General features: G+C 35.8%; 1 protein-coding gene across 1 annotated transcript in view; it reads right to left on the bottom strand.

Annotated features, from left to right (window-relative positions):
- Positions 1 to 21,018, bottom strand: part of LOC122220000 (CD2 associated protein) — a 137,398-nt gene that overhangs the window by 29,481 nt on the left and 86,899 nt on the right. Inside the window, exons 6-11 of the mRNA XM_042938997.1 lie at positions 20,591 to 20,778; positions 18,199 to 18,277; positions 17,709 to 17,803; positions 15,471 to 15,575; positions 10,228 to 10,264; positions 8,094 to 8,156 (exon numbers count right to left, since the gene is read on the bottom strand). Of these exons, the coding sequence (XP_042794931.1) occupies positions 8,094 to 8,156; positions 10,228 to 10,264; positions 15,471 to 15,575; positions 17,709 to 17,803; positions 18,199 to 18,277; positions 20,591 to 20,778 (567 nt within the window). The remainder of the gene's footprint in view (positions 1 to 8,093; positions 8,157 to 10,227; positions 10,265 to 15,470; positions 15,576 to 17,708; positions 17,804 to 18,198; positions 18,278 to 20,590; positions 20,779 to 21,018) is intronic.

Genomic DNA, 21,018 nt, shown 5'->3' with positions numbered 1-21,018 from the left:
TATATGAGACTGTTTCCCTATTGTTTCAGTTTGAATAAGGATTTTTATTCTTTGCTCTGAAACCATTCCAATTTCCTTTTTATCCATACCATCACCAAATCTATTCAAATAGCACTAAAACAGTTTCAGAAAAACCTATCTGAACATGTCACACCAGTTTTTAAAAGCCTTCCAATTACATAGTAATTATTGTATTAAATATCCCTTATTCATTATGTATTTTGCAAGAAACTACAGAACCAATGTCAAATAAGATTCAGACACACACACACACACACACTACACCTTTGCCCCATAGGGTTTAGTGGTTTAGTCAAATGTGGGAAAAAGACAATATACAAAAAATATCTAATGTACATGTAACATACAATAATGAGAAATAACTACTTTTAGACAGAGTAATAAAGAAAAGACTAATGTCAAAGAGGTGACATTAAGATGGTTGTTTTAAGCTGGAATCCGAAAAAATGAGAAGGAATCACGTATGGAAAGAATCTGAAGGAGTGCAAGATAAAGATGAGATGCCAGGAAAAGGATACTATACCATGTAACTGGGAGGGCAGAAAACTGATATTCTATGAATGTTATACACTGGGGGACCCGACCACAAACAGTTAACAAGAGAAAACTCAATAGGGAGCCAGATCACTCAAAATCTGGTAGGCTATACTAAGGCTAATGTAGTCAAGAAAGTCTGCTTTTGGGAAGAAAACACTGTAGGCTAGAGTTTTTTCCCAAATGCAACAGAAAATGTTCAAATATATTAAGTTCATGTGCCATGCATCATAATGACCAACACATATTTATATGAAACATGTGCATATACGCTTTATTTCCATAATATAAATTCTGAAATCCTTATCACTACTTTAAATCCTTTTTGGTGCAAGGCAACATGTAAACAGATAGTTAAATACAACTCTTTGCCATAGCACTTAAAGGCCTTTTATGAACTACATAAGTGGTTCTTAGTTTTATCTTCAGATTAGAATCCTGAGAAGAGCTTTAAAAATACTACTACCTGAGGGGCGTCTAGGTGGCTCACTCAGTTGAGCGACCGACTTTGGCTGAGGTCACAATCTCGCTGTTTGTGAGTTTGAGCTCCACATAGGGCTCACTGCTGTCAACCTGTCAGGGCAGATCTTCTGTCTTCCTCTCTGCCCCTCCCCCGCCGGTGTTCCCCCGCAAAATAAATAAATATTTAAAAAAAATTACTACTATCTGAGTTCTACCTTATAAAAATTCTGGAGAGGATCCTTAGTATCAGCATATTTTTAAAAGATACCCAGGTAATTCTAATATGCCACCAAGACCAAAAACAACTGCACCACGCTACATTTCTAGCTAATTTCTAGCTTCCTAAGTTACCTATAGCCATTTCTTGAATATGCTTTCTCTCATTCTTTTCACATTCTTTCTGTGGTCTGGAACCACCTTCTCTTTTCCAGTCAACACATTATGCTCATTTTCTAAGTCTCTGAATAATTACAATCTCCTCATTACCATGCACATGTTAACTATTCAACTAGAATTATTAGAGTATCACTTAAAATAGGAAAAAAAATTAAATCCGAGTGATTAACAGAAGCCAGTTGCCTCATACATACATATTTACTGGTTTTATGTTATTGCATATTTGACATTTATTAAAAGTCTGTCCCATGTGTGGGTTAAGTATAATAAAGAATATTTGCTACTTCTTAAGAGGTCAAGATTATTTTTAGGTTCAAACAGGAGTGATATATTACAGATACCAAAATATTCTTTGTAGAACATTAGAGATAAGTACTATTTCCTTTTTGGTAAGCATACTAAATATATAATACAATAGAGTTCTACCACAGGTCTCTCAACTCAAGAGTCTGTACTACAGACTGCATCACAGATAAAAAGGCATGCATTTGAGATCAGGGTCTCCAATAATAACTGCTGCTAAATGAGTCAAACACACAGATCTTGATTTTAATTCCATATTAAATTGTATTACACCAAAATTCCAGCGCACATACTAATTGAAAAGCATATTTTGAATACTGATTTCCAAATCACTCTGTAATATGAAGAATACTATCCATAGCCAGCACATGAATAGAAAACTACACATTTTTATCACATTTCAATTCCATTAAGTTTTTACTCTGCACTCCTTTTACTGGCTCATAGGAAGAAGAGAACACTCCTAAGCAAACAAGACCTCAAGACTTACAGGCAATATGTTCAATTATGTACCAAGACCAACTTTGCCAGCTTGGAATTCAACGTAAGGCAAAAATACCAAGAATGAGGAGAAAAAAATAAACAAAACATGTTCTACCACTAGGCCCTCCATAAAAGAAATTCGTTAAAAATATAAGTATGGGGTGCCTGGGTGGCTCAGTCGGTTAAGCACCCGACTTCAGCTCAGGTCATGACCTCACGGTTCGTGGGTTCGAGCCCCACATCGGGCTCTGTCCTAACAGCTCCAAGCCTGGAGTCTGCTTCAGATTCTCTGTCTCCCTCTCTCTCTGCCCCTCCCTTGTTCACGCTCTGTCTTCCTTTCTCTCAAAAATAAATAAACATTAAAAAAAAAACATAAAATACACACACACACACACACACACACACACACATATAGGTAGAAAATATGAAATACAAACAAATGAAAGTACAAACAGCAATGAATATAAACAAATCCAAACACTGACTGGGAATCAGCAGAATGCAGATGACGGTTAAGCCATGAGCTTTATATATCTGACTGTCCGAAGAATCAAAAATAAAACAAAAATCCAACTCTGATAGTCTTTATTAATTTTTAGTTCAGCAATTGAGCAAATGAATTAATTAATGATGCTACTGGACCTTTGTGTGGGAACCAGCAGCAGTTACGCAACCTTCTGCAAGAGAAAATCTTACATAGTAAAGTATAACTGTTTCCAAAAGATAGGGTAAGATTCACAATTCAATCTACTGGGGTTCAGAGTCCCAGAAATCGGCCAACTAGACCCTGAAAATCTGTAGTCTCGTGTATTAGCAATGAATTCCTAGCATGTGACTACATTTCCCCAGCAACAATAACTTGTCTCCCTTAATGTCAGATACAGAGACAAAAAAACTCAAGAGGAACATCTACCAGCACAACTCTCCCTTCCTATTCTCCTAATTAGGAAACAATACTGCCAATATTAACATATTGGTGTTTACTTCCTGCCTGGAGGTGTGTGCCATCTGGTTATGTTCTGCTTATGAACTGACTGAAAAATAACAAACCCGGTCTTAACACCTGTAGGTATAGAAACTCTAGAGAAAAATGCTCCTCAAGCAAGTGAGCGCAGATTCACTGCCTCTACCAGTAAGTGTTAAATGGCTGGACTTTAGCCCATTATGCCTTCCTATGGATGTGACTGAGGCTACCAAGGAGAACATGTACATAAAGGTAAACACTTAAATGACTTACAAGCCTAATAGAGCTCCTACACATTTATATGCCTCACTGCCTGGCACTCCAAAATAAACATTAGTTGCTCCCTTCCTTTCATACATAGTTCATACCAAGAACAAGTCATTGAGAATGGAGTGGGTTACTGAGAGGTATGTCCAAGAAATGTTTTCCAAACAGCAGGAGGAAAAACTTCCGCTTCAAAAGTGTTGATATTATTATTCTAATGAAGCATAATATGGCCAGCATTCAGGTATCTCTGAGAAATTAGGGGGCAGAAAACTGCTAAGCAGGTTTGAGAAAATCTACATGTTGGCACGGGCAGGAAATAGTCAAGATTTAAACTCCATTCTTTTTTTAAATTTCTTTTTAATGTTTATTTTTGAGAGAGAGAGAGAGAGAGAGAGAGACAGAGCATGAGCAGGGGATGGGCAGAAAGAGAGGGAGACAGAATCCAAAGCAGGCTCCAGGTTCCGAGCTGTCAGCACAGAGCCTGACATGGGGCTCGAACCCATGAATCATGAGATCATGACCGGAACTGAAGTTGGACACAACCAAATGAGCCACCCAGGTGCCCCTATAATAGCTGTTTTAATGTCCTTGCTATTTCCATCATCTCTTGCCATTTCTGGGTCTGTTTCATTGACTAATTCTTCTAGTTACAGGTTGCTATTATCCTGCTCCTTTCCATGCCTAATAATTTTTTATCAGATAATGGACACTATATATTTTAAAAAAAAGTTTTTTTAACGTTTATTTATTTTTGAGACAGGAAGAGACAGAGCATGAACGGGGGAGGGTCAGAGAAAGAGGGAGACACAGAATCTGAAACAGGCTCCAGGCTCTGAGCTGTCAGCACAGAGCCCGACACGGGTCTCAAACTCACGGACCGCGAGATCATGACCTGAGCTGAAGTCGGATGCTTAACCGACTGAGCCACCCAGGCGCCCCAGACACTATATATTTAACACTCTCAGGTGTTATACTCTTCCAAATTGTATAGAATCCTGTTCAAGAAATAGTTCAATCTGCTTCCAAGGTAAATGTGAAGACGACTTTAGTCTAAGGTGATATAATCTTTTATGGACTCCATCCTACACTTTATGAAGTCTTTCCCCTGTGGCTTGTGGGAACATGGACTATTAGTGAGTTCCAAAAACTGCTTCACCAAATGCTTTCTAGTAGTTATGTCTCTACCTGTGGAAGTTTCCTTTCATGTGTATATAATTCACAGTACTCAGCCAAAGCCTCATGGTAAGCTGTACTGAGATCTCAGAATGTTCTCTGTGCAGTTCCCTCTATTCTGGCACTCTGCCCCACAAACTGTAGCTGCTTTGACCTCCCTAAACTCCTTTTCTCCTGTTTCCTCAGCTCTAGAGGAAAACCAGACTCTGTTTGGCTTCTTCCTTTCTACTGCCTATAAACTGCTTCTAGACAATAAGCTGGGGTAATGTTAGGACTTGCCTTACTGGCTCAGTGATAACTTCCTTCAGTGATAACAGTCCTAAATGATCTATTGCCCAATACCTGAAACCACTATTTCATCTATTTTGTCCAGTCTTCTAGTTGTTCAACTCAGGAGGGCAAATTCAGTCCTTGTTACTTCACCAAGCCAGGTTTTTGAGCAGATAAATGATCTAAAAATGGATCACCTTCCATTTTGTTAAAGAGATCCACACAACTGATTTCAGGGAATATGGGAAGTCATTACTACATTTTAATAAAATCCCTACTTACTTGATGGAGGAGACTATAAAAGGAATATCATAATGTAGGTAATGAAGCCAACAACATAGTTCTTACATTTAGTTCTCAGTATCTTTGTAAAATGAGTCTTTCATGTAGGACCGGTATTATAACCAGGCACCAATATAAACCAATCCAATGCTCAGACCTAACAATAGCCATATTACATCTGAAATTAAAAAATACTTTTACTAAGTTGTTTTTGCATGACAAATAAAACATTCTCAAACATAAAGAAAAAAAGAATCTAAAAACTTCCCATGCTGAGCACAGATAACGAGAAAGAGATAAAGCTATGAAAATACATGGCATATTCAGGGACAAGAATGTGGTTACTGTATTTAGTGAATGAAAAGGGTAGAAGATAATACCAAAATTGTAATTTGGGGTGGGGGGGGCGTCAGTTCCCAATAACAACAAAAGCTGGCTCAGATAAGGATCAACAGGAGCTTTTATTCATTCTTGATGGGAATGCAAAATGGCACAATTTGGAAGATGATGTGACAGTTTCTTATACAACTAAACATACTTTTAACATATGATCCGGCAATCATACTCCTTGGTTATTTTTGCCCAGATGAACTAAAAGCTTATGTCCACCAAATACCTGGACAAGGATGTTTAATTATATATAGCATCTTTATTCATAACTGACAAAGTTTGGAAGCAACCAAGATGTCCTTCAGTAGGTAAATATGGATAAGCTGTGCTATAGATAGATAATGGAATATTAATCAGCACTAAAAGAAAATGAGCTATTAAGTCATGAAGACATGGAGAAAACTTAAACACATATTAAAGTGAAAAAGCTACATACTGTATGATTCCAACCATATGACATTCTGCAAAACTATGGAGACAATAAAAAGATTAATGGTTACCAGGGGCTGAGGGAAGGGAGGAATGAAATAACAGAGCAAAGAAGATTCTTAGAATAATAAGACCTATTCTGTTAGACATTGTATTACACATTTGTCAAATTATACATTTGCCCAAACTCATAAAATGTACAACTCAGGAATGAACCCTAATATAAACTATGGACTTCAGGTGATAATGTGTTAGTGGAGGTCCACTCTGGTGCAGGATGTTGATAGTGGGGGAGGCAGTACAAGTGTGGGGCAAGGAGTGTATGGGAATTCTGTGTAGTTACTGCTCAATTTTGTTGTGAATCTAAAACTTTTCTAGAAAATAGTTTATTAAAAAATGAATCTGGCAAAAATATGAAATAGAAGCCAGACAAGGGACTAAAGTGAGAGAAATCAGTTAAGAGAATACAGGAACACTGCAGGCAACACACAAGGATAGGCAGAAACAATATTGGCAGTAGAAACAGAAGCATTCTAAAATAGTATTCAAGGTTTTGCTTGTACAGTCAACAACACAAGGGTTAGGGGTACCAATACCCTACACAGCTGAACACAATTACCTGAATATAACTTTTGACTCCCCAAAACTTAACTGAAAGCCTACTGTTGAATAAATGGCCTTACCAATAACATAAACAGTCAATTAACACATATTTTATATGTTATGTGCATTATATACTCTATTCTTATAATACATTAAGCTTAAGAAAAAGTTATTAATAAAATCATAAGAAAAGTACATTTACAGTGCTGTATCCTATTTATCGAAAAAAATTCACGTACCAATGGACCTGTGCAGTTCTAACCCATGCTGCTCAAGGGTCAACTGTATATATAACCTAAAATACTAGATACAACCATTGCAGATCTTTCTGTACACAAAGAGAAATAGTTATTTTCTCCAAATTAATAATAACAAAACAAAATGATGTTTTTAACAAAATAGATATGGTACCTTGGAATACTTTCCAAGTTTATATGACAAATACAGACAGTGAAAATTAAATAATACATAACAAATCACTTCCATGTTAGAACTCACTTTAAAAAAATTTTTTTTCTAACATTCATTTATTTTTGAGAGACAGAGAGAGAGCATGAGCAGAGGAGGGGAAGAAATAGAGGGAGACACAGAATCCAAAGCAGGCTCCACGCTCTGAGCAAGCTGTCCACACAGAGCCTGACATAGGGCTCAAAACCACAAACTGTGAGATCATGACCTGAGCCGAAGTTGGACGCTCAATCGACTGAGCCACCCAGGCACCCCATAACTCACTCTTATACCTAAGAATTTTTTAAAATTTATTTTAATTGAGACTCCAAAAAAGATAAAGTATAACTATTTAATGCTTACTTTCGTTATTTTTTGAAAAAACAAATAATAATATAATGAAATACTATAACCTTACTGAAGTAATGGTTTAACTTTTTAATGAATGTAAATTGGTATCAGTTTGAATAAAACCTTAATTTCCTATCACTCTTGATAAAGTACTTCCTCCCAGAAAACTCCAAATAAATACTGAACAGTTGTTAAAAATCAGTGTAAATCTGACAAATGGATAAAGAAGATGTGGTTTATATACACAATGGAATACTACTTGGCAATGAGAAAGAATGAAATCCTGCCATTTGCAGCAACGTGGATGGAACTGGAGGGTATTATGCTAAGTGAAATAAGTCAGTAAGAGAAAGATACCATATGTTTTCACTCATATGTGGATCCTGAGAAACTTAACAGAAGACCATGGGGGAGGGGAAGAGGGGGGAAAAAAGTTACAGAGAGGGAAGTAGGCAAACCATAAGAGACTCTTAAATACTGAGAACAAACTGAGGGTTGATGGGGGGTGGGAGGGAGGGGTGGGTGGGTGGGTGATGGGTATTGAGGAGGGCACCTGTTGGGATGAGCACTGGGTATTGTATGGAAACCAATTTGACAATAAATTATATTTAATAATAAAAAAATCAGTGTAAATCAATCAATGTGGAGAGATATTATTATTCACAATGACAAATCCAAAGAAGAATTATTTTTCTAAAAGTGGAAGAATTACCCTTACCTTTTTCTTCTGGCTTTATAGGAAAATACTTCTTTTCTGTAGCTATTAGCTCAGGCTTTGGAGCTAAGGAAAAAAGCCAAAATTAGTACTTAAAAAAATTAGTTTCAAAGCACAAAAACAATTATACTACTAAGCAGAAAAGGTCAGTTTAAAAATAACATCAGAGGAAAACATGACTTAACAGAAACAACAATGTACCATAATCACTAGGCTAACTATCTAATCCTGCACCTACCACCATTACATGGCTGAGTAGTAACTCTGGTCTCAGTTCCTTCTTTGCCAAATGAAGGTGTTCATACCCTCTACAACACCACTCTCCAGTAGAACTTTTCCATGATGATGGAAATATTCTATTTTTGTGTTATCCAATACTGAGTGTGGAGACTTGAAATACTACTACTGTGACTGGGGAATTCAATATTTTATTTGATTTAACTTTAATTAAATTTTGAAAGCCCCAATATGACTAGTGAATAAAAAGCCTAGAACACCAACTTCCATAAAAATTACTTTTAACTTATGCTTTCCTTGCTCTGGGATTAAGTCAGCAAATACAAAGATGAAAACTTGGAGTAGGAAAGGACCTGTATTATTTCTTAAAAGAGCAAATCTTTCAAGAAAATAATTGTACTTCACTTATAAAAATCAAAAATTAGGGGCTAGGGACACCTAGGTGGTTCAGTTAAATGTGGACTCTTGATTTGGGCTCAGGTCATGATCTTCTCCTGGTTGTGAGATGAAATTCCACATCGGGTTCCATGCTGACAGCTCAGAGCCTGCTTGGGATTCTCTCTTTCCATCTCTCTGCCCCTCCCCCCCCCACCCCCTTGAAAGAAGACAAGAGAAGAGAAGAGAAGAGAAGAGAAGAGAAGAGAAGAGAAAAAGAAAACAAAAAAACTAGAAAGTAACAGAAGAGGAGAGAAAAGAAAAAGAGAAACAAAAAGAGAGAGAAAAAGAGAAAGAGAAAGAAAAAGAAAAAGGAAAAGAAAAAGAAAAAGAAAAAGAAAAAGAAAAAGAAAAAGAAAAAGAAAAAGAGAAAGAGAAAGAGAAAGAGAAAGAGAAAGAGAAAGAGAAAGAGAAAGAGAAAGAAAAAAAGAAAAAGAAAAGAGAAGAAAAGAAAAAAAAGAAAAAAAGGAGAAGAAATGAAATTAGGATCTAAAACTTACAGAAATAGACAAAGGGCCAGATTATGAAACTGTAACTCTGGAAAACTCTTCTAAATATACCATAATATATTCAACTGCTTAAAAAAATAAAAATAAACTCTTCAAGTTTGTTTAACCCTTCAGCATACTCTCTGAAGAAATACAAATAATTAGTATTTATATGAGACATTAACAAATGAATTTAATGTGAAAAAGTGGAATAACTAATTAGGTCAATATATTAAGTATTCTATTCTTTTAATTTTTAAAAATTATTTTTGTTTTTGAGAGACAGAATATGAGTGGGGGAAGGGTAGAGAGAGGGGGAGACACAGAATCCAAAGCAGGCTCCATGCTCTTAGCTGTCAGCACAGAGCCCAACATGGGGCTTGAACCTACAAACTGCAAGATCATGACCTGAGCAGAAGTTGGACACTTAACCAACTGACCCACACAGGTGCCCCTGAAGTATACTATTCTAAATGCATTTAAACTTGGTCAATTTTCTTAATTAGAAATGACAGGGGCACGTGGGTGGCTCAAAGTGTCCCTCTCTTGATTTCGGCTCAGGTCATGATCTCACGGTTCGTGGGTTCGAGCCCCACATCAAGCTCTGCACAGTGCAGAGCCTGCTTGGGATTCTCTATCTCTCCCTCTTTCTCTCTGGCCCTCCCCTGCTTGCTCTCTTTCTCTCTTTCAAGACTAATAAACTTAAATTGTGTGTGTGTGTGGGGGGGAAATATGACAAGTCATAACTAAAGTATACAAATTATTTTTAACATCCTATTTTATACAATTTACACTTAAAAAATACAGACTTAATGCATGTGAACACTCAATTTTTATGTATTTCTAGAATTTGTATATATTACATCATATTTGGTTTTTGCTCATATAAATAAATGGTTTACTTAAAACCCAATTTCACCATTTTATAACTTGAAAATATGAAAAACAGCAAACTGAATAATGTGTTTCTTACATACCTGGACCCTTAGCAGGAGGTGGTGGTTTCTTTGGTTTCTATTAAAATAACAATGGTAAAAATATGTGAATACTTACATCTTACAAATGCTTAAAATAACTTCTGATCGTTAATAATCTAAATTATATGAGTATCTGTTATAAAATAGTAAGATCTTAACAACCAAAAGGCCACTGACAAAAAATTTATTCTATTAGAACAAATGCCTTCTTGATCAAAATTCAAATATGTCAAAACTTACCAGTGATTATGATAAATCTAAAAAATCTTAATGATAATCAGGGGTGCCTGGGTGGCTCAGACGACTAAGCATCCAACTTTGGCTCAGGTCATGATCTCACAATTTGTGAGTTCAAGCCCCACGTCAGGCTCCCTCCTTTCGGCAAGGAGCCTGTTTTGGATGCTCTGACTCCCTCTCTGCTCCTCCCCTACTCTCTCTCTCTCTCTCTAAAATAAAGAAGCATTAAAAAAATCACAATGTTAATCAAAAATATTCATTATTGCCTCCCCTACTTTAAGATTCCAAGGCACAATTTTATCTCTCTTTAACAGCTGAGTACTGGGGAAAAGGAGAGAGAAGAGACTGTTTTTAAAACAAACAACAACAAAAAAAAGAGTCACCTAATAAATATATCTAGCTTATACTCTTGATTCTTCAGAACTCTCGAACAGAAGATTCAAGGAAAAAGCCTGTTTTTCTTCAATTTATTCAAATTTGTTGGGTTTAGCATTTATTCATTTTTAAGACTCGATGACATCAAAAACTTGAGACATGTCAATCAGGTCTTCCCAAATTAAAATTAACTGATAGTGCTGTATGAACACCAAATAAGCCCTCCCAAATAATGTGTTCCTTGGGTATGAAAATAAAGCACCCAGAAGGCTGAATACTGAATGAAATCGAGCAAAAGAAGGGCCTCAGACAGAATTAACCCATAGAGTAACCTCTAGTGATTCACTTAACTACATAAAGACTGCAAAGTTTAGAAATTTCAACACTGGCTTAAATAAAATCCAGCAGACCATCTTGCTCTCAGTGTCTACTCTCCAACTCCATTAGAAAAGGAGCAAGGAGGAGGCAGTCCAAGATGATGGAATAGGAAGACTCTGAACTGACCTTCTCTCGTGGACACCATAAAACTACACCTACATACAGAGCAATTCTTCCTTAAAAACTGAGGGTGGACTGAACAGCCCCTGCACAACAAACAACAGAGGGACCACACAGAGAACAGTCGGAGACAAGGTAACAACACAAACCACACCCCAGATGTAAGGACTTGCAGTAGGGGGTATCATTGAGGGTCCCAAGCAGACACACCTGCCCTGGGGCACAGAAACAAAACAGCAATTTAAAGGGCAACTAGACTATACGTGAAGAAAATCCATTTACTAACCATAGAGCTTCTGCCAAATGGTGGAAGGAACTGCTAGAACTCTCTCCAGGGTCGGAGATGCCTGAAATTGCCACTATTTCTTTCCCAACGCTCTACTTTGACAGTGCCAATGAAAGCAGAGTCCAGGCACTCTTGCTGGCCTATTAAATCTGCTCCAGCAAGTCCCAGGCCCCTAACCCAGATCAGCTTTCCCACCAAGACAGTCTATTGCCTTTGCCAGCCCCAGCTCTAGCCATCCCAACAAGGTGGCCCTGGAAGCTCCAGCATACCCCAGGCCTGCACACAACAGCTCAAGCCCTCCTGCCCGTGTGGCCCTGGCACAGAGTACATTGGAATGCCTGGTCCCATGTCCACACCAGCTCAAGTCATACACCAACGAGCCCGCGCCAGCTCTAGCCGCAGCCATCCTGCCCATTGTAGCAAGCCCCAGGGCAACCCTAGCTCAGGCCTACTCCAGCTCCAGCTGCCCAACCAAATCCTGTTGGCATACACAGTAAACAAAGGGGACACTGCTACATAAGGCCACTCCTTGAAGACCAAGAGTTAGCTGTTCTGCCAAATTTACAGACACAAATGCAGAAAGACAAACAACATAAGGAAACAGAAGAATGTTCAAAACAAGAGAACAACATAAAACCTCAGGAAAAAAAACCCTAATAGAGGTAATTAATTTACTTGATAAGCAATTCAAAGTAATGGTCATAAAGATGCTTGCTCAACTTAGAAGAATGAAGAAATACAGTAAGAACCTTAACAAAGCGCTGGAAAATATAAGAAGGTACCAAAAAGCAGTCAGAGCTGAAAATTTCAATAACTGAACTAAGAAATACACTAGAGGACATCAACAGATTAGAGGATACAGAAGAATGGATCACCTGAATGGAAGATAGAATAGTGGAAATCACTCAATCAGAACAGCAAAAGAAGAAAGAATTTTTAAAAAATGAGAATAGTTTAAGACACTTCAGAAATGACAATAATTGTACTAACATTCACATTGTAGAGGTTTCAGAAGGATAAAAATAAGAGACAGAAAATCTATTTGAAGAAATAATGGCTACAAACATCCTTAACCTTGTAAAGGAAAGACATCCATGTCCAGGAAGTACAGAGAGTTCCAAACAAGATGAAACCAAAGAGAGCCACACAAAGATATATTATAATTAAAATGGCAAAAGTTAGGGGCGCCTGTGTGGCTCAGTCAGTTAAGTGTCCAACTTCAGTTCAGGCCATGAACTGACAGTACAGAGACTGGAGCCTTCTTCAGTCTCTGCCTCCCTCTCTCTCTGCCCCTCTCCCTCCCTCCCTTTCTCTCTCTCTCTCTCTCTCTCTAACAGTAAAAAAAAAAAAAAAATTAATAACAAATAAATTCCAAAGACTGAAATCATAACAAATATCTTTGCCAACCCCAACAGTATGAAATTAGAAATTAACTGCAAGAAGAAACCTGGAAAAAGCACAAACATACGGAGACTAAACAATGCTACTGAACAATCAATGGGTCAACAAAGAAATCAAAGAGAAAATAAAAAACTATGTTGAAACAAATGAAAAATAGAAACACAACTTTCAAACCTATAGAACACATCAAAAGCAGTTCTAACAGACAAGTTTATAGCAATCTCAAGAAATACGAAAATTCCCAAATAAACAGTATTAATTTACATGTAAAGAAACTAGAAAAAGAACAAAACCCCAAGTTAGGAGAACAAAGACCAAAGCAGAAATAAAATGAAACAGAGATTGAAAAACAGACAAGATCAATGAAATTAAAAGCAGATTACTGAAAAGATAAACAAAATCAATAAACCTCTAGTCAAAATCATGAAGAAAAAAAGACAGGGCCCAAATAAATAAATTAAACACGAGAAACTATAACTGACACGATAAAAATATAAAGGATCCTAAGAAATTAGTACAATTACATGCCAACAAATTGGCAAACACAGAAGAAATGGATAATCATGATAACCACATAAAAAGTAGGATTCTAGAAATGTATCCATTTCTTCTGGGTTCCAAGACTTGATTACAAAAAAATAATAAATAGACCAATTACAAATAATAAAATTCAATCAGTAATTTTAAAACTCCCAGAAACAAAGGTCCAGGACCAGAGAGCTTCACAGATGAATTCTACCAACATTTAAAGAGTTAGTAACTATCCTTCTCAAATTATTCCAAAAAATCGAAGAAGGAATGCTTCCAAACTCATTTTACAAGGCCAGCATTACCCTGATATCAAAACCAGTCAGATATCACACACACAAAAAGAAAATTACAGGCAGTATCCCTGGTGAATATAGATGTAAAAATCGCCAACAAAATATTAGCAAAATGAACTGAACGATATGTCAAAAGGATCATATACCATGATCACGTGGGATTTATTTCAGGGATGTAAGAATGACTCAACATTTGCAAATCAATCAACATAACACACCATTTTAACAAAATAAAGGATAAAAATCATATGATCATCTTAACAGATGCAGAAAGACCGTTTAAAAAAATACAATATCCATTTATAAAAACTCTCAACAAAGTGGGTATAGAAGGAATGTACATCAAAATCATAAAGTCCATATATGACAAACCCACAGTTAACATGATACTCAATGGTGAAAAGCTAAAAGGCTTTCCTCTAGGATCAGGAATAAGACAAGGACTCCCCCATGCTTATTCAACATAGTACTAGAAACCTTGGCTAGAGCAATTAGGCCAGAAAAAGAAAAGCATCAAATTGGAAAGGAAGAAGTAAAACTGTTCACTACTGTAAGACAATATATTATATATAGATGATGTATACATACACAATGGAATACTCCTCAGCCATTAAAAGAATGAAATCTTACCATTTATGACAACACAGATGGACCTACACAATAATATACTAAGTGAAATAAGTCAGACAGTAATGACAATACTGTATGATTTCACTTATATGTGGAATCTAAAAAACAAGACAAATGAATAAACAAAACAGAAATAGACTCCCATAGACATAGGAAACAAATCCTGGTTACCGTAAGGGAGAAGGTGAAATAGGGAGCAGATAAAAGAAGATTAAGGGGAGTAAGAAGTACAAACTTCCAGTTACAAAATAACGAAGTCTTGGGGCTGTAATGAACAACATAGAGAATATAGTCAATAATGTTATAATAACTTTGTACGGTGATAGATGGTAACTAGACTTATCACAGGTGCCATTTTGTAGTATATAAAAATATCTAAACCTTATGATCTACAATACCTAAAACCAATAGGACACTGTATGTAATTATACTTCAGTCAATCAATCAATCCTCAATTAGATCCATTCTTCCATGGGGGAAAAAGGGATCAAGTTGCAGAAAAGCAAAAGATCACTGATGAATGACTCAGCCTCACTTCATTCACTGTAAGAAGTGAGACAGAGGTCTTAAGTCTTGTAAGAAAGCAAAGACTGCTTCTTACCCTCCCAAAAATGCACTACAGAGTAATATAGTAAGATTAACAGTTCCTTAAAATAAGATTTTCAACAAAAGTACAATTAAAGTACAAATTCTTCCAGGCAAGTGTTAATTTGTCTAACTAGTATGAGAGACTTTTTTCTTTAAATTATAATAAAGTAATGAAGTCTAAGGTTACTTTTCAATATAGTCAGTGGGGAAAGAAAACCTGAAATAAAGCACAGAACTGAAATATTTTTTTGTTTTACTACAGCTCAAATCAATTTTACCTGAATATATAAACTGGAAACTGCCTCATAAAGTTGTTCAGTAATAATGCAAACAAAACTGTTTGTAAAGAAATACTGGCCAAAGGTTCATTAAACAGTTATCATCATTGAAAAACAAAAGCTTACTGGGAAGTCTTTATCCAGTTCATTTATCTGAATAGCAAAATTATCTGGAAATACTCCTTCTCTCCCATTAAGTTCACCCTTCCACCAGCCAGTTTCTCCAGTCTCCTATAATGCAAATGAAGAATCAAATAATTACATTAATTTCATATTATTTAAATATATATTTACTTATTAAACATTATATAAACTTATTTATATAAATACTATAAACTATACACAAGTATTATATTTAAAATTGAAAAACAATAATAAATATAACATTCACAATGCAAAATATTATATAATATTAATAATAGGTGTTATCTTTAAATAAGAAAAAAGTTCACAACAAAATATAAAAATACTGAATTCCATTATTTTTACAAGAAAAAAAAAAGGGTTGGGGAGCTTGGGTGGGTCAGTTGGTTGAACGTCTGACTGTGGCTCAGGTCATGATATCACAGTCTGTGGGCTCAAGCTCAGAGCCTGAAGCCTGCTTCAGATTCTATGTCTCCTTCCCACCCCTCCCCAACTCCCACTCACATTCTGTTTCTCTCTCTCAAAAATAAACATTAAAAAAAAATTTTTTTTAAAGAAAAAGAAAAAAAAGAGTTAAACAGATCATAAGGTCCTCCCTAAAAAGCAAATATTACCCATACATTACTTCCAGCAGTAGTTATAAAATTGGGATTTTTTTTTTAATGAGTCAAAAATTTTAGGGGCGCCTGGGTGGCTCAGTTGGTTAAGCGTCAACTTTGGCTCAGGTCATGATCTCACGGCTTGTGATTTCGAGTCTTGCGTCGGGCTCTGTGCGGGCAGCTCAGAGCCTGGAGCCTGCTTCCGATTCTGTGTGTCCCTCTCTCTCTGTCCCTCCCCACTCACGCTCTAGGTCTCTCTCTCTCAAAAATGAATAAACTTTAAAAAATAAATAAAAAACACATGAGTCAAATAATTTTAAAATTTGGTTTATGAGGATAAAAGGTTTTCAGCGAAGAGAAAGGACAAAGTGCGAGAAGAGGGTGGACAGAGAATATGACTTTCTAACCTGTATCTTACTTAACATTCTTAACACTTTATCTACCAAAACACAATCATATTATTCATTTCTCTAGAAATTAACAAGTTATTCTACAATTCCTTCTAAATACCACCTGGCCATGAGAAATAAGGTGCAACCAGTCCAAAACTGTATGGATATTAAAAATTACATATACTAAACCATCCGATAACAAAGTCAATTCAAGACAAGGGAAAATTTTTCAGAAATTGTGCTATATGGTCATTAACAAAAACTGTATTTTATTTATAGTTTTCTTCTATTACGGATAGTTACAGGGGCACCTGTGTGGCTGAGTCAGTTGAGCATCTGACTTCAGCTCAGGTCATGATCATGTGGTTCGTGAGTTTGAGCCCCATATCAGGCTCACTGCTGTCAGTGCAGAGCCCCCTCTCTCTGCCACTCCCTCGCTTGCACTCTCTCAAAAATAAAACAATAACAACAACAAAAAAAAATAGTTAAAGGATTCTGCCCAGACCCAAATACTCCTGGGTTTTCTTTTTCTTTTGCCATAATTCATTCTAAGTTATAAAACTACTTAACTCTTTGAAATAGCTGCATCATTTTCCAAACACAGTATGGTCCATAAACGTTTACAATATTGATGGAATTCTGTTTCCCTATTCATTTTTTTTTTTTAATTTTTAAAGTTTATTTTTGAGAGAAAGAGAGAGAGGGAGAGAGAGTGTGGGTGTGAGGGAAGGGCAGAGAGAGAGAGAGAGGAAGAACATAATCCCAACCGTGCTCCCCTGTTGTCAGTGTAGAGCCAGATGCAGAGCTCTATCCGATCCCATGAACCGTGAGATCATGACCTGAGCTGAAATCAAGAGTCAGACACTTAAACGACTGAGCCATCCAGGGGCCCCATTCTTTTTCTTGTTATATTATAAACGATACAAAAAAACATTAGATGCAAAAAAAATGTAATGGGGTAAACTAGGAAGTGAGAACAGAAACTTAGAGGAGCTGGGGCTAGAGAAAAAATATAACAGGCTGGCAAAAGTAATCCCCAAAACATCAATTATTATACAAACAGACAATAAAAATCTACTCAAAAAAAATTTTCTGAGAATTTACTATGTGTCATGTTCTCAGGACACAGAAACAAGACAAAATCCCAGCTCCTCCAGGGCTTACATTGTAGGGGAAATAGAAGAATGAATAAATTAAATAATTCACCAAACACCTGACAAGTATCTTACCTTACTTATCAAGTGGATTATCTCTCCCTCTTTAAAAGAAAGCTCATCTTCATTAGTACCTTCATAGGCAAATAATGTTCTACAATATTCCTTAGCTAAAATAAAGACAGTAAATAATGCAGATTAAATAAATTGGTTCTTTTAACAATACTTATTAAGCCTCTACTTTGTGTTAAAAAAAAGTACACTAGAAGCTGTTAAAGATGAATTTAATAATGTCGGCCGACACTATCTACTGAATTAAGTAACAATTTCATTAATTCATACTTTCAAATAGTTCCTAGTGCTAATATGTTCTAGGCGCTGGTTCTAACTGTAGGGAGATACATCAGTGAACAAAGCACACTGAACTCTTTGACCCTGCAGTGCTTACCTCTAGTAGGATCTAATACTCTGATCAAGTAGTACAGTGTTGATACACAGTTTCAAAAAATCTAATACATTTGAGCATGCTTCTTTGCCAACATGAAAATTTTATTCAAAAATTTACCTTTAATTTTACTTTCCGTGTCTGTTTTTGTTATCTCCACACTCTGAGTTTTGGATCCTACTGACTGTAAAATTAAGGGCTAGAAAAGAAAAGGATGGTATCAACTATTTTAAGTGAGAATTAAGATAATAGTATTAAACAAAATTTTCATTTGCAGTAAGCCAGCCTTCCCTAGTGGTACTTATAGCCAGGTTAGTAATGTGACTGAAAAGACAGAGATAACAAAACTACTGAAATGATAGCTCAGAACTTCAAATTTTTAAAACTTCCTAAGAATAATACACATTCTGATACCCATAATACAGTAGTGTCACTTAATTTTAAACCTCCAAAATAAATAAAAATAATAGCACCTGAAAATGTACTTAGTAACTCCTTAGCTAAACACTTTACATACCTTATAACTTAATCCTCTGAATAATCTGTATAAAGTAAGCATTATTATTCGTTCCTCTTACAGACTAGGAAGCAGTTAAGAAACCTGCCCACCCTAACAGTAATTTAGTAGTGGAGCCTGGATTTGAACCTAGGAAGTCTGACTCTAGAAAGTGGGCTTTTAAACCACAGCACTAAACTTCCCTAGGATGAGATAGAGAAAAAAAAAAAAAAGGTCTTTATACTTCATTGCTGCTATCTGAATGAAAACACCTAGGTAATGTTACAACCCTTACAACTATAGTCAGTAGAAAATTTTACATTGTAATTGACTAAAGTAAGTCCTTCATACTAGTGTTTTCCTTGACTTCTCTCCCCAGAAAGAACATTACTTTTGACCTTAGCTTTCATTTAGTTAAAAATCTAAATATACTACTAACTTACCTATCACTGTGTGTTCTGTTTATCTTTTAAGATACTCACTTTAATTTTTCACAAGTCTAACCATCATTTCTTCTAATCTGACATCAATCACCTACAAATATAGCAAATGTGCTCTCTATCAATTCCTGGATCAGTGTTCAAAAGCAAGGCTTGCAAGGCTCTCAAATAGGGTGATATTTGAGATGACTCTCACTAACAGTTACTCTTGAGTAGTGAACATTGTAAGTGGCAACTGAAAGAGTACTAGTGTAATCATTAAATAAAGTTATTCGTTATGAATCATAAGCTTTAAAGTTAGAAAGGAGCCCCAGATTATCTAATGTCCTTCATAATGCAAACAGTGCTTCTCCAGCATCCCTGGCTATTATATGGCTGGCTATACAGCACCATTCCAAAAACCACAAGAATTCCAATCTTTACCTTGAATCAAGGTATCGAAACCAAGAACCAATTAGGCCCCATAATTTTACTGCCAGACAGTCTCAGAGCTAGGAGAGGGTAGGGTAGAAAGTACAAGTTCTCTTTCCTGAACCCAAATCATTATTACATGAAAATGTATGTAGCAAACTGGGAAAGAAAAAATATGTGGAAACTAACCATTTTAGAAGAAAACTTGAGAATATATTTCGCCAACCAAATCAGTCTAATTAGTGAAATATAGCGGAACTAGGTAAGTAAATACTGAAATACTTTCAACTCTTAAAACTTAAATACAGACATACAACTGAGAACTAAAATGAAACAATGCCCTAAAAGTCAACAGGAAAACCTCCTAACTGAAGTACTCAATCTGTACCTCTAAGGTGTGAACCTCAAAAAACAGCCTTGAAATTCATGTTCTAAAAATTGTAGCTCTTTTCCCCCAAAACAAAACGCTATTAGTTTATTTCAAAATCTGTTACTAAAGGGGTGCCTGCATGGCTTGGTTAGAGGATCGTACAGCTCTTGATGTCGGGGTTGTGAATTAAAACCCAACACCTGGTCGGAGATTACTCAAATAAATAAAACTTAAAAAAAAAAAAATATTTGAAACCGATTATTAGATGTTATAATTTATGGTACATTCATTTTGATTTATTTCATAATGCCATCAAAATGCTAATGAAAAACAAAGTTCTCCATACATTTAGAGGAGAAGCAAATTTCACCACTGCCAACAATCCAGAGGAGAGTTAAGTAGTACCTAATTAACTTAATACCTCATTGTGAATCCATTTTAAAATGCCCATTTTAGGCTTATTTCAAATTTAAAGAAAAAGTATGTAATTTTAGCTTTAAAAGGCAAAAAACAAAACAAAACAAAACAAAAAAACTCCTGCCCTTTCCATTTTTACCTATGGTAACTAAAAACTTAGAAAAGTTGGTATTAATACCAATAAACATTCTCATTTTATAAGAATCAAACATAAACATTAATCAGTGTAATGCTGAAAACAGTTTCTCAGTCGTCTCGATCATAACCAATTATTAGCAATCTCAAAAAAGGGTGTGTAACAGAGTTGCAAACTGACTTACACATTAAAAAGTGCTTCATGAGAGTTAAGTAGAGTTAATCTAAGTTCACCATTATTACCTTTTCTGTTTTCTTTTCTTCTACTTCACTGCCAGATGTTCTCGTCCTCAGTTTCACAGAGCCTTCTTTAAAAATGTCTCCAAATCCAATTCCTCGAATTTTCTTTGGCTGTGTGACTGATCCCAGTGCAGCCTCATTCCCACTGCCCAGAGACGCTGAGGGTGAGGTAGGCCCAGCGAAAACGTTTTCTGAAAGAATAATGTGCTTTTGAAGAATGCAGAATTACAAAGATCGTGATATTCCCCTCCCATATTGTTTACATCCTATGCCTAATTAAAATGATAAAATAAAAAAAGTTAAATGACAGAGTACTAAAATATCCAAAAAAGTAAGATTCGCTTATACTGCATTTTTTGGATACTGTTTAAGATTAAGGTATCAATTTTAGGTATATTCCATTAGTAAAATGCTAATTAAGAAATGTAGGG

Source organism: Panthera leo, chromosome B2, assembly GCF_018350215.1.
Source record: "Panthera leo isolate Ple1 chromosome B2, P.leo_Ple1_pat1.1, whole genome shotgun sequence".
Taxonomy (NCBI): Eukaryota; Metazoa; Chordata; class Mammalia; order Carnivora; family Felidae; genus Panthera; species Panthera leo.
The sequence above is the reverse complement of the archived record's forward strand: the minus strand, read 5'-3'. Positions and strand labels throughout refer to the sequence as shown.